This window comes from Pan paniscus, chromosome 19 (genome assembly GCF_029289425.2).
Source record: "Pan paniscus chromosome 19, NHGRI_mPanPan1-v2.0_pri, whole genome shotgun sequence".
In the NCBI taxonomy this organism is placed as follows: Eukaryota; Metazoa; Chordata; class Mammalia; order Primates; family Hominidae; genus Pan; species Pan paniscus.
In genome coordinates this window covers 91996070-92009732 of record NC_073268.2, presented here as the reverse complement: position 1 = coordinate 92009732, position 13663 = coordinate 91996070, and the positions used below count along the sequence as shown (strand labels likewise).

Genomic DNA, 13663 nt, shown 5'->3' with positions numbered 1-13663 from the left:
CCTCAGGTGATCCGCCTGCCTCAGCCTCCCGAAGTGCTGGGATTACAGGAGTGAGCCACTGGGCCTGGCATATTTTTATTTTTGAAAGACAGGTTCTTGCTCTGCTGCCCAGGCTGGAGTGCAGAGGTTTGATCATAGCTCACTGCAGCCTTGATCTCCTGGACTGAAGGGATCCTCCTGCCTCAGTCTCCCGAGTAGTTGAGAGTATGGGCTCGTGACACCGCGCCCAGTTGATTTTTTAAATTTTTAGTAGAGATAGGATCTTGCTGTGTTGCCCAGGCTTGTAAGGTATTTAAAAATCTGATAGGATAAGCCTACTGTTGTTACATTTCAAGATATGTGTATTTGGTATTTAAGCTTGCTTATTCTAGATGAATTCTGATCTGAATCTGTCAGGTTCTAAAAAAAAATTCTACAGGAATTAAATGTGTTTTTCTCCTTCTCTATCTGGAATTTTAAGTTAGTTTTATATTGAAGCCTTGTCTTTTCTTGGGAAGCTATTTCTTTCCTGTTATTTTTATCTTTTTTTCCCACCCTATTAGGTATTTATCTTTTTTCTGGGTTTTTTTTTTTTTTTTTTTTTTTTTTTGAGACAGAGTCTCGCTCTGTCGCCCAGGCTGGAGTGCAGTGGGGCGATCTTGGCTCACTGCCAGCTCCGCCTCCTGGGTTCACGCCATTCTCCTGCCTCAGCCTCCCGAGTAGCTGGGACTACAGGCGCCCGCCACCACGCCCAGCTAATTTTCTTGTATTTTTAGTAGAGATGGGGTTTCGCCATGTTAGCCAGGATGGTCTCGATCTCCTGACCTCCTGATGCGCCCTCCTCAGCCTCTCAAAGTGCTGGTATTAACAGGTGTGAGCCACCACGCCTGAGTGCTGTTAATTTTTTTTCCCTTATAGCCTGCAGCTTTTCTCAATTCACTTATTGTGGTATTTTGTTGACATTGTTGATTTCCTAGGATGATACTCATGCTTTCTACAGAGCTGCTTTTTATTTCTTCCTTTCTCATATATGATTAGTCTAATTGGTTTTTCCTCAGTATTGATTGTCAGCCTTTCCAGCCTTGTATCATGTGGAAAGAGAGGCTGGGGATGCCTTTTGATGTTTTGGTTTTAAAAGAGCTGACTCTAGCCCTTCACTAAGTATAATGTTGGTGCTTCGTAATTTTACGATAAATTATTTAAAAATAATATCTTTATCATGCATAACCAGCTTTTAAAACAAATACTTGGCTTAAGTCAAAAAACTATGCAGTTCACTTTCTCCTTGTAACATTTCTAAATTTCATCCACATCTGAATAATCCTTGTCTTATTTGGAAGAAATATTTTTTTCCTGAAAACATTCTTTAGTGTCAGAACCATTTGTGATTATAGTGGTTTTACCCCTGCCCTACTGAGCGCATTTGTTGTAACCCTTAGCGTGCATCTTCACTCTGTGGTACACTCAGATGTAAATCTTCCAGAGGCTGATGGGTGCTTGATAGTGGCCTTTCCTTCACCAGGAATTGCTCTGATTTCTAGTGAAGTAAAACAACCTTCCATGAAAGCATGAAAAGTGTCTGGTCCCAGGTTTCAGTCCTAACTCAGTTTTCACCTTCCAGGTTCTAAGTGCACATTGAATTTTCTTCCTAGACAGTACTCAAAAGGCTGGGGACAGTTGACATTTCTGTTTGAGTGAAAGGCACTCTCATCCCATGAATGTGTTTTTCTTGGGATTTCCGCTATTAATTTTTTTTTTTTTTTTTTTTTGAGATGGAGTCTTGCTCTGTCCCCCAGGCTATAATGCAGTGGTGCGATCTTGGCTCACTGCAACCTCTGCCTCCCAGGTTCAAGCAATTCTCCTGCCTCACCCTCCTGAGTAGCTGGGATAACCAGCGCCTGCCACCATGCCCAGCTAATTTTTGTATTTTTAGTAGAGATGGGGTTTCACCATGTTGCCCAGGCTGGTCTCGAACTCCTGACCTCAAGTGATCTGCCCACCTTGGCCCCCCAAAGTACTGGGATTATAGGCATGAGCCACCGTGCCTGGCCTTTTTTTTTTTTTTTAATTTTGAAATGATTGTAGAGTCATAGGAAGTTACAAAAATAGTACCAGGAAACCCTGTGAACCCGTCACCGAGTCTCTACCAGTGGTGACACCTTGTGGGATTTCCATTTTCGAGGCTTCCAAGGACAGCCCTGGCTTTTTCAGCATGTCTTTTTAGCATCTTCATTACAGTCACAGTCTTCTTTTTTTTTTTAGATAGAGTCTTGCTCTGTTGCCAGGCTGGAGTTCAGTGGCACGATCTCCGTTCACTGCAGCCTTCGCCTCCCGGGTTCAAGGATTCTTCTACCCCAGCCTCCCGAGTAGCTGGGATTAGAGGCTGGCGCTGCCACACCTGGCTAATTTTTGTATTTTTAGTAGAGAGGGGTTTCACCTTGTTGGCCAGGATGGTCTCGATCTCCTGATCTCATGATCCGCCCACCTTGGCCTCCCAAAGTGCTGGGATTACAGGTGTGAGCCACCGCGCCCGGCCTGCAGTCACAGTCTTTAGTCCATGCTATGCTTGTGCAGTAATTTCCCCAGCTAGGAGACAGGACGAGGTGACAAGGTTCTTTTTTTTAAAAAATAGGTTTAGGGGGTACAAGTGCCATTTCCTTACATGTATATATTATGTAATGGTGAAGTCTGGGATTTTGCAGTACCCATTGCCCAAATAGTGAACATAGTACCCAGTAGGTAACTTTTCAGGCCTCATACCCCTCCCATCCTTCCACATTCTGGAGCCTCCAGTGTCTGTTTTGTTCGTTGTTGTTTTTTGTTTTTTGAGACAGAGTCTCTGTCGCCCAGGCTGGAGTGCAGTGGTGCCATCGTGGCTCACTGCAACCTTTGCCTCCTGGGTTCAAGTGATTCTCCTGCCTCAGCCTCCCAAGTAGCTAGGATTACAGGTGCCCACCAAAACACCCAGCTAGTTTTTGTGTTTTTAGTAGAGATGGGGTTTCACCCTGTTGACCAGGCTGGTCTTGAACTCCAACCTCAGGTGATCCCCCTGCCTCGGCCTCCCAAAGTGCTGGGATTACAGGCGTGAGCCACCGCGCCTGGCCCCTGTGTCTGTTTCTCCATTCTGCATGTCCATGTTTTACCCCTTGCTCAGCTCCCATGGTGACGAGATTCTTGTCCTTGTTTTGCCATTTTCTTTTTTCCCTGAGCAAGGCATTTAATTCATCTCAGCCTTAATTTCTCCTCTGTAAAATGAGGGATTCAGTCACACATACTTTGATTTTTCTTTTTCTAAAGTGTGATTGCTTAGCTGAAAGCCTAGCCACTAGATTGGAAGAAGTCATTGATTAGCACTTGTCTGAGCAGTGTGCCCTGGTTCTTTTCCTCCCTACTTTGCAAGGAACAAACAGCAATTTAAAAACTGAACTGTCATTTGTGCTCATTTCAAACACACATAGAATGATAAGAGCAATATGGAGTTGACGGATTTGGAGCTGGCAATTACACAGAATACCAGTAATGTGGAAAAATGCAAAGGCCTATAGAACGACTTCCTATCCTTAGCAAAAATTCACACAGAATCCTGTCCCCTGCACGTTTTAAGTGGAAAAGAATGACCCCAGAAAGTTGATTTAAAACTAATAAAGCTGTTTATTATCATTAATGATAATTTCTGTATAATTGTCACGGAGAGCTTATGCATGACTCTGTAACTTGTCGTTATTATGGTCTTCACTAGAAATTGCATGTCTTTTTTAATTTCTGAAATAAATTATTGGGATGAAGAGCACTGTCAGTTTTTGTATTAAAGTGTTTCAGTAGAGCGTGGCCGAATATTTGACATGATGAATCTGAATGAAATGATCAGAGCTATGTGAGGAATATGGTTCTACGCTGGATGTTTTGTGGACAAAACAGAAAAAAAATCCCAGCCTAGAAGCATTATTGAAGTTGCATCGAGGAAAAACTATAATCTGGGGGTCATACTGTCACTCTGAGAGAACTACTATGTTCTGTCTCGCTTTCTCATCAGAGGAAATCCTTGTACCAGTACCACTCAAATTCTCTGTTCTCCGACTCCTGGCTTCAAGCGATTCTGCCTCAGCATCCCAAGTAGCTGGGATTACAGGCACATGCCACCACACCCAGCAAATTCTCCATTCTAGACAACTTTTTTTTTTTTTTTTTTTTTTTTTTGAGACAGAGTCTCGCTCTGTTGCCCAGGCTGGAGTGCAGTGGTGTGATCTCGGCTCACTGCAACCACCGCCTCCCAGGTTCTCCTGCCTCAGTCTCCCAAGTAGCTTGGATTACAGGCATGTGCCACCACACCTGGCTGATTTTGTATTTTTAGTAGAGATGGGGTCTCACCATGTTGGTCAGGCTGGTCTTGAACTCCTGACCTCAGGTGATCCGCCCACCTTGGCCTCTCAAAGTGCTGGGATTACAGGCATGAGCCACGGTGCCCGGCCTTTTTTTTTTTTTTTTTGTATTTTTAGTAGAAACGGGATTTCGCTATGTTGGCCAGGCTGGTCTCAAACTCCTGACCTCAAGTGATCTGCCTGCGTCAGCCTCCCAAAGTGCTAGGATTACAGGCGTGAGCCACCATGCCTGGCCCTATACAACTTTTCAAATTCTCTTTTTTTTTTTTTTTTTTTTGAGATGGAGTCTCACTGTGTCGCCCAGGCTAGAATGCAGTGGTGTTATCTTAGCTCACTGCAACCTCTGCCTCCTGGGTTGGAGCAATTCTCCTGCCTCAGCCTCCCGAGTAGCTGGGATTACAGGTGTGCGCCACCATGCCTGCTTAATTTTTGTATTTTTAGTAGAGACAGGGTTTAGCCATGTTGGCCAGGCTGGTCTTGAACTCCTGACCTCAGGTGATCCACCCACCTCGGCCTCTCAGAGTGCTGAGATTATAGGTGGGAGCCACTGCACCTGGCCAATTCTCTCTTATTTATTTATTTATTTTTTTTGAGACAGAGTCTCACTCTGTCACCCAGGCTGGAATGCAGTGGGCATGATCTCGGCTCACTGCAACCTCCGCCTCCTAGGTTCAAGCGATTTTCCTGCCTCAGGCTCGCAAATAGCTGGGACTACTGGCTGGCGCCACCACGTTCAGCTGATTTTTGTATTTTTAGTAGAGTCAGGGTTTTGCCATGTTGGCCAGGCTTGTCTCGAACTCCTGACTTAAGGTGATCTGACCGCCTTGGCCTCCCAAAGTGCTGAGATTGTAGGCGTGATCCACTGCACTGGCCTCTCAAATTTTCTTTATTTCCTTTGATTTAATTCCTGGGCTAGGATCCTCTGCCTTGCACGTGTGGTTTTGTGCTGCATTGGCTTTGGAATCAGTAACCAATCCCTGTGCTCGTACTCCTTGCCAACTCAGGAAAAATGGAAATTAACAAGAGCTATAAAGTAATACAGAAAGGGACAGTGCTCCCATCTATGATTAAGTGCACGCAACTAATTCATACTTAAGGTTTTTTTGTCTCCTTCCCTTGCTCTATTTAAATTGCTGATTCTCTCACACCTGATGACTCTTCTCTCAAATGCCCATCCTTGATATTTCCTCGAAGTTTTGTGCACCGAGGGCGGCCTGAGCCTCTGGATCTTCACTTGGGCATGTTCCTGCCCACCTTGCTTCACCAGGCAACTGCGGAGCAGCAGGAGCGCTTCTTCATGCCCGCCTGGAACTTGGAGATCATTGGCACTTATGCCCAGACAGAGATGGGTCATGGTATGGAGTATTCAGTCTACCTTCTGGGTTGGGCGGGCCCCTGTGAGCTTACCATGTGTGGAGTGCCCACCATGTGCCATCGATGGTGTGTCGATGTTCTATGGTCTGTTTAAATGAGCTCTTTTTGCAGAGTCCAGGTTTTGGTATAAACACTGCTTTGGTGAGTGGGAATTAAAGACCATGATACTGATAAAATGATTGTCCTTTTTATACCATAGTTCCCCTTCAGAGGGTCAAGAATTGCAAATCAGGCCTTATTTACCAAGTGGTTTTTCAATGTTACTGAGGTTGTATAGAATCTGTGTGCATATACAACCCAAAGCTGTTTTTTTCTTCGTTACTATCTGATTACCTTTACTACTGATACCTTAATGAGTACAAATTCCAGAAGAAATACAAATAATAGTTTGTGTACTCTTGGATTTGCTTGAGGGAAATGAGTAGCTTATAACTGACGTGTGTGACATTTTGGAGTTATTTGTACTTTGAGTCAATCAGTAGTTCTGCAAGTGACTTGGCTGGAGAGTGAAAAAACCAAGATAAGCCGAACTTGCAGGCATTTGGTTTCAGACTCTGTATCTCCACCTTTCATTGATCTTTCCACCCCCACCTGCTTTCTTCATGCACCTGGGTGGGCTGGAGGTGGCCGCTGTTCCTCTTTGTATCTTCTCTGAATTGGGTCCGTGTTTGCCATTCATTTGCTTATGGCTTCTCTTTTTCTGCTCTGACGTTTCAGAAAAACTGGTCTAGTGTGTATTTGCCACTTGCTCCTTATTTCTATACAGCTGCTGCTTTTTATTCGGTGTTGAATAGTATTTTACAGGATTTTCATGAGACTCCAAGTGGAATACTATTTGTTTCAGTTGTGCTTTTGAAAACATTTTGTCCTTATCTGTTCTGTTTAATGTTATCTGCTTTTCTGTAAAAGCTGCTTCTTTGATGAAAGATGTCTGTGTCTGATTTGTTGACTCCCACTCGGGAAAGTTGTGGATTGCACATAAGTTGGTTATTCAACTTGGAAGCTTCTAAATGTTTCAAAGTGTGTTTAATGAGGTCTAAGCGTTATGAAAGCAGATTGGTAAAAGGTTCCCAACGTTTGCTTTAGTACAGTATTTTTGTAGAGACTGCCACCTAGAACATTTTTCTATGACTCTTTTCAAATAATTTTGGTATATTTGTGTTAAGATTTAAAACATAAGATCCTGTCTATCCCAGTACACATAAGAAACTGGAAACTCTTCCTTGCCACATTAATGAACCAGCAGGACTAAGTTAGGCCTGCCATTGGAAATCTGTAGGGTCAACTGAGACCTTATTATTGGACCTTTATCACATTTCAGGTCATTTCCCCAATAACAGTTATACTTTTATACATTTTTTTTTTTTTTTTTTTTGAGACGGAGTCTTGCTCTGTCGCCCAGGCTGGAGTGCAGTGGCGCGATCTCAGCTCACTGCAAGCTCCACCTTCCAGGTTCACGCCATTCTCCTGCCTCAGCCTCCCGAGTAGTTGGGACTACAGGCACCCACCACCATGCCCAGCTAATTTTTTGTATTTTTAGTAGAGACGGGGTTTCGCCGTGTTAGCCAGGATGGTCTCGATCTCCTGACTTTGTGATCCGCCCGCCTTGGCCCCCCAAAGTGCTGGGATTACAGGCGTGAGCCACCGTGCCCAGCTTTAATTTTTTTGTTGTTTTTTTAGTAGAGACGGGGTTTCACCACTTTAGCCAGGATGGTCTCGATCTCCTGACCTCGTGATCCCCCCACCTCGGCCTCCCAAAGTGCTGGGATTACAGGCTTGAGCCACTGTGCCTGGCCTTTTTCTTTTTTTTTTTTCTTTTTTTTTGAGATGGAGTCTTGCTCTGCCACCCAGGCTGGAGTGCGGTGGCACAATCTTGGCTCACTGCAACCTCCACCTCCCGGGTTCAAGCAATCCTCCTGCCTCAGCCTCCTTAGTAGCTGGGACTACAGGCGCACGCCACAATGTCTGGCTAATTTTTTGTATTTTTAGTAGAGACGGGTTTCACCATGTTAGCCAGGATGGTCTCGATCTCCTGACCTCGTGATCCACCCGCCTCGGCCTCCTAAAGTGCTGGGATTATAGGCATGAGCCACCGCGCACAGCCATACATTTTTAATTTATACGAATTTTGGCTGAAATGTCTTCCTCTCACATGTTATCTCATTCTTCTCATTAGTACAGAATTCAAGAATGTTGAATTGGTGTGGTTAACACAATACATATGACTTGAAATTGGCATACTTGCAACTCAGAGATGGGTTTAAAAAGACAGTTAACATCCCTGTTAAATTCATATATTGTGATCTTAAAAATGTGATTCTAAGTTGCCTGTATATTTTCTTTCAGTTGCTGTAAATAAATGTAACAAATCAAATACAGAAATGGAACATGCATGACACTTAGATTTTCAACTTAATAGGAAACCATCAGATAGTGTGGGAAATTCAGTGTCTTGGTTATCAACCAGTTGTAGCTCATCTACAGGTGTTTTTTGTTAGATTTTGTTTTTCTCTGAGATATGAGAGTTTAAAGGACTGTGCAGGAAATTTTTCCTTGTGCCTATTTTTTCCCCATCTCTTAACTGAAGTCAATGTAATTTATCTCCTTAGGAACTCACCTTCGAGGCTTGGAAACCACAGCCACATATGACCCTGAAACCCAGGAGTTCATTCTCAACAGTCCTACTGTGACCTCCATTAAATGGTGGCCTGGTGGGCGTAAGTGAATTTTTCAGCATTTATTGGATGTTTTGAAGGTTTGTCATGAGATTTTGCTTAGAATGTAGAGCTTTTATGATAATGTCGGCCAGACTTGGTGGTGAAATCCTAACACTTTGGGAGGCTGAGGTGGGCAGATCACTTGAGGTCAGGAATTCAAGACCAGCCTGGTTAATATGCTGAAACCTCATCTCTACTAAAAATACAAAAATTAGCCAGGTGTGGTGGTGCACACCTGTAGTCCCAGCTACTTGGGAGGCTGAGGCAGGAGAATCACTTGAACCCGGGAAGGTTGCAATGAGCCAAGATTGCACCATTGCACTCCAGCCTGGGCATCACAGCAAGACTTTGTCTCAAAAACAACCCAACAAACAAATATATGTGTGTGTGGTGTGTGTACATAGAGGGGTGTGTGTGTGTGTATATAGACAGAGAGAGGTGTGTGTGTGTATATATATATATATAGAGAGAGAGAGAGAGAGAGAGGAAAGCCAGGCATAGCGGCACATACCTATAGACCTATAGTCCTGGCTACTCAGGAGGCTGAGGTGGGAGGACCACTTGAGCCCAAGAGTTCAAGCCTGCAGTGAGCTACTATCTGTGATCATGCCACTGCACTCCAGCCTGGGTGACAGAGTGAAACCCTGTCTCTTAAAAAAAAAAGAAAAAAATTTAAATAGTTTTAACACAAACTTTTTTTTTTTTTTGAGATGGAGTCTCACTGTGTCACCCAGGTTGGAGTACAGTGGTGTGATCTCCGCTCACTGCAACCTCCACCTTCTGGGTTCAAGCGATTCTCCTGCCTCAGCCTCCTGAGTAGCTGGGACTACAGGAGCGTGCCACCACACCCAACTAATTTTTGTATTTTTAGTAGAGATGGGATTTCATCATGTTGGCCAGGCTGGTCTCAAACTCCTGACCTCTGGTCTGCCCGCCTCGGCCTCCCAAAGTGCTGGAATTACAGGCGCGAGCCACCGTGCCCGGCTGACCCGAAACTTTTATATCTTCTTATTCCATTCTGAGTTATTATCTTGGAATATATATTTCCAATACAGTTAGCGGTTGAAGGATTTTGTTATTCACATTATATATTTTATTTATTTATAATTTATATGTAAGAAGCCACATGTAGCTAGTGATTACTGTTTTGGACAGCACTGCCTTAAGGGATAACAAGGAAGTAGTTTAAATTAATATTCTTATTTTTATCCTAAAATTTTCTCTATGTAAATGTATGAGAAATAAGTAGAAAAGAAAGTAATAACTATTAGCTTAAGGGAATTTCTTTCTGAAAGCTAGGTGTGATGCTGTCAGCAGAAAGGCTTTCTGGACACATACTATTGGTTTAGTCTAGTGTTAGATTTAACATATTCTTTCTTCTTTTTTCTACCCTTTAAAAATGTATGAACGTTTGCCCACCTCTCCCTTGTTCTCTTTGATATTACAGTTGGAAAGACTTCAAATCATGCAATAGTTCTTGCCCAGCTCATCACTAAGGGGAAATGCTATGGATTACATGCCTTTATCGTACCTATTCGTGAAATCGGGACCCATAAGCCTTTGCCAGGTAAGAACTGTTCATCTAATGTTGAGATGAAAATGAAACTGAGCACTTTCTTCTGCAAAAGGTAGAATGCCCAACTGAAGAGGCAGAGCGAAAGGCAGAAATTCCAGAGCATAAACATCTCGTGACTGTCCTTTCATCTGTGGTAGGAATTACCGTTGGTGACATCGGCCCCAAATTTGGTTATGATGAGATAGACAATGGCTACCTCAAAATGGACAACTATCGTATTCCCAGAGAAAACATGCTGATGAAGTATGCCCAGGTATGTTTTGATAGAAAATAGAAGCAGAGGCATCAAACAGTGGGGTTGAGTGGCTGTTACTCACAATAGGGTTAGAATGGTCTGTTCTTTTAGAAGGTAATAACAGCCGGGCACACTGGCATATTCCTGTTATCCCAGCGCTTTGGGAGGCTGAGTGCGTGGATGACTTGAGCCCAGGAGCTCAAGATCAGTCTGGGCAACATAGAACCCATCTCTACAAAAAGTAAAAAAATCTAGCTGGGTATGGTGGCACACGTGTGTAGTCCCAGCTACTTGGGAGACTGGGGTGGGAGGATCACTTGAGCCTGGGAGGCCGAGGCTACAGTGAGCTGTGATTATGCCACTGTACTCCAGCCTAGATGACAGTGAGACCTTGTCTCAAAAAAAAAAAAAGGAGGCTGGGCGCAGTGGCCCACACCTGTAATTCCAGCACTTTGGGAGGCTGAGTCGGGAAGATCATGAGGTCAAGAGATGGAGACCATCCTGGCCAACATGGTGAAACCCCATCTCTACTAAAAATACCAAAAAATTAGCTGGGCGTGGTGGTGCGCACCTGTAGTCCCAGCTACTCAGGAGGCTGAGGCAGGAGAATAGCTTGAACCCGGGAGGCGGAGGTTGCAGTGAGCAGAGATCATGACACTGCACTCCAGCTTGGCAACAGAGTGAGACTCCGTCTCATAAAAGGAGGGAATAAGGCTGGGCGCGGTGGCTCATGCCTGTAGTCCCAGCACTTTGGGAGGCCAAGGAGGATGGATCATAAGGTCAGGAATTCAAGACCAGCCTGACCAATATGGTGAAACCCTGTCTCTACTAAAAATACAAAGATTAGCCGGGTGTGATGGCACACGCCTGTAATCTCAGCTACTCAGGAGGCTGAGGCAGGAGAATCGCTTGAACCTGGGAGGCGGAGGTTTCAGTGAGCTGAGATTGCGCCACTGCACTCCAGCCTGGGTGACAGAGCAAGACTCTGTCTCAAAAAAAAAAAAAAACCAAAAATTGCTGGGTGCGGTGGCTCATGCCTGTAATCCTAGCACTTTGGGAGGCCGAGGCAAGAGGGTCCCCTGAGGTCAGGAGTTTGAGACCAGCCTGGCCAACAGGGTGAAACCCCACCTCTACTAAAAATACAAAACAATTAGCTGGGTGTGGTGGCGCATGCCTGTAATCCCAGCTACTTGGGAGGCTGAGGCAGGAGAATCGCTTGAACCCAGGAGGTGGAGGTTGCAGTGATCTGTCTGCCTCGGCCTCCCAAAGTGCTGGGATTACAGGCGTGAGCCATCATGCCCACTCTGATGCTTCTTTTACTGTGACAGTGAAATCAGAAACAGTTGTCAGGGTTGAAGGACATATTTTGATTTGCTAAACCAATGATTCTCAAACTTTTGCATGCGTTAGAATCACCTGGAAGGCCAGTTAAAGCCCAGGTTGCTAGGCCCTACCCTGGAGTTTCTGATTCAGTTGGTCAGGGTGGGAACTAAGATGTAGTATTTCATGCAAGTTGCCAGGTGATGCTAATGCTGCTATTCCAGGGACCACACTTTGAGAACCACTGAACTGCCTCTTGGGCTTAAAAGAAGGAAGTATCAGTTCCACGTTCTTCTTCCAGGTGAAGCCTGATGGCACGTACGTGAAACCGCTGAGTAACAAGCTGACTTACGGGACCATGGTGTTTGTCAGGTCCTTCCTTGTGGGAGAAGCTGCTCGGGCTCTGTCTAAGGCGTGCACCATTGCCATCCGATACAGTGCTGTGAGGCACCAGTCTGAAATCAAGCCAGGGTAAGGGTAGGGTCCTAGATGGGCTCAGTACCAAAGGCCTAGTTTTTACCCCATTCAGATCCCAGAATTCCCAAATGTCAATACAGAAGATGCATTGGCACTGCAAAATTGGCTAGGGTGATAACTGGGCCTGTAATTTCGTATCTAGGCTTCCTTTTCTTAAGAGGAAAGACAGAAATAACCACCCTTGCTATAATCAGTGACTGCCAAAAAAGAAAAAAAGAGAATACCCACCTTATTATTTTTAACTTTTTAAGAAAAATAGTAATAATATTACTTGAACTTTATAAGTGAAATGTTCAACACACTAAAGGCAATTTGAAAGTTCTGATTACTACTAGCAACTATAAATTGTGCATGGTGAAAGTGACATTAAATTTGTTTCCCTTTTGCATTAATAGCCACAGTTTATTCCTACAACTGCCTTTCACTGATACTCCCTGATACTCTTTTTACTCCTAAGGAATAAAGAAACTGGCCAGGTGTGGTAGCTCACACCTGTAATCCCAGCACTTTGGGAGGCTGAGGCAGGAAGATTACTTGAGCCTAGGAGTTTGAGGCCAACTTGAGCAACATAGTGAGACCCTGTCTCTATTTTCTTTTCTTTTTTTTTTTTTTTTTTTTTTTTTTTTGAGATGGATTCTCACTCTGTTGCCCAGACTGGAGTGCAGTGGCGCGATCTCAGCTTGCTGCAGTCTCTGCCACCCTGGGTTCAAGTGATTCTCCTGTCTCAGCCTCCTGAGTAGCTGGGATTACAGGTGCACGCCACCATGCCCAGCTAATTTTTATATTTTTAGTAGAGACGGAATTTCGCCATGTTGGCCAGGCTGGTCTATTTTCAAAAAAATTAAAAATTAATTAAATTTTAAGGCCAGGCGCAGTGGCTCACGCCTGTAATCCCAGCACTTTGGGAGGCCAAAGCGGGTGGATCACTTGAAGTCAGGAGTTCAAGACCAGCCTGGCCAACATGGTGAAACCCCAAGTCTACTAAAATACAAAAATTAGCTGGGTGTGGTGGCGGGTGCCTGTAATTCCAGCTACTTGGGAGACTGAGGCAGGAGAATCACTTGAACCCAGGAAGTGGAGGTTGTAGTGAGCCGAAATCACAACACTGCACTCCATCCTGGGTGTTAGAGACTTCATCTCAAAAAATAATAATAATAATTACATTTTTAAAAAGGAATAAAGGAATTGATACAATGAGACCCTTGCTAATTCTTACACTTCAAAATATTTAACACCATCCATTGGGTCTTCTCCAAGATTGTGGTCAAAATACAATGTATTCAGCCATCTGGTGAGTAGAGCTTTTCGGCATTGCCTTCTTATTAAGTTGACTAGCGTTGGTTTTGTATGTTGCTATGAGCTACGGTTTTCTTAGTCATACTGGAAAGACTAGGACAGATATGGACTTTGCAGCCAGAAAATTCTGTCAGCCTACGCAGTACAAGGTAATTACAGCATGGTCTTAGGGAGCCAAATAGCCTAGGCACCGTGGCTCATGCCTGTAATCCCACCACTGTGGGAGGCTGAGGCAAGAGAATCGCTTGAACTTGGGAGGCGGAGCTTGCAGTGAGCCAAGATCGCACCACTGCACTAAAGCCTGGGTGAC

At 44.4% G+C, this 13663-nt stretch overlaps 1 protein-coding gene across 4 annotated transcripts in view; it reads left to right on the top strand.

Annotated features, from left to right (window-relative positions):
• The window catches only part of ACOX1 (acyl-CoA oxidase 1), a 36983-nt gene that overhangs the window by 12977 nt on the left and 10343 nt on the right, over positions 1-13663 (top strand). For 2 of the 4 annotated variants that reach the window (XM_055101552.2, XM_055101554.2), the window contains 5 exons: positions 5553-5713; positions 8342-8449; positions 9897-10016; positions 10163-10278; positions 11882-12051. In XM_055101552.2, the coding sequence (XP_054957527.1) occupies positions 5553-5713; positions 8342-8449; positions 9897-10016; positions 10163-10278; positions 11882-12051 (675 nt within the window). The remainder of the gene's footprint in view (positions 1-5552; positions 5714-8341; positions 8450-9896; positions 10017-10162; positions 10279-11881; positions 12052-13663) is intronic. The other 2 variants (XM_063599416.1, XM_034942917.3) reach the window with 1 other exon arrangement.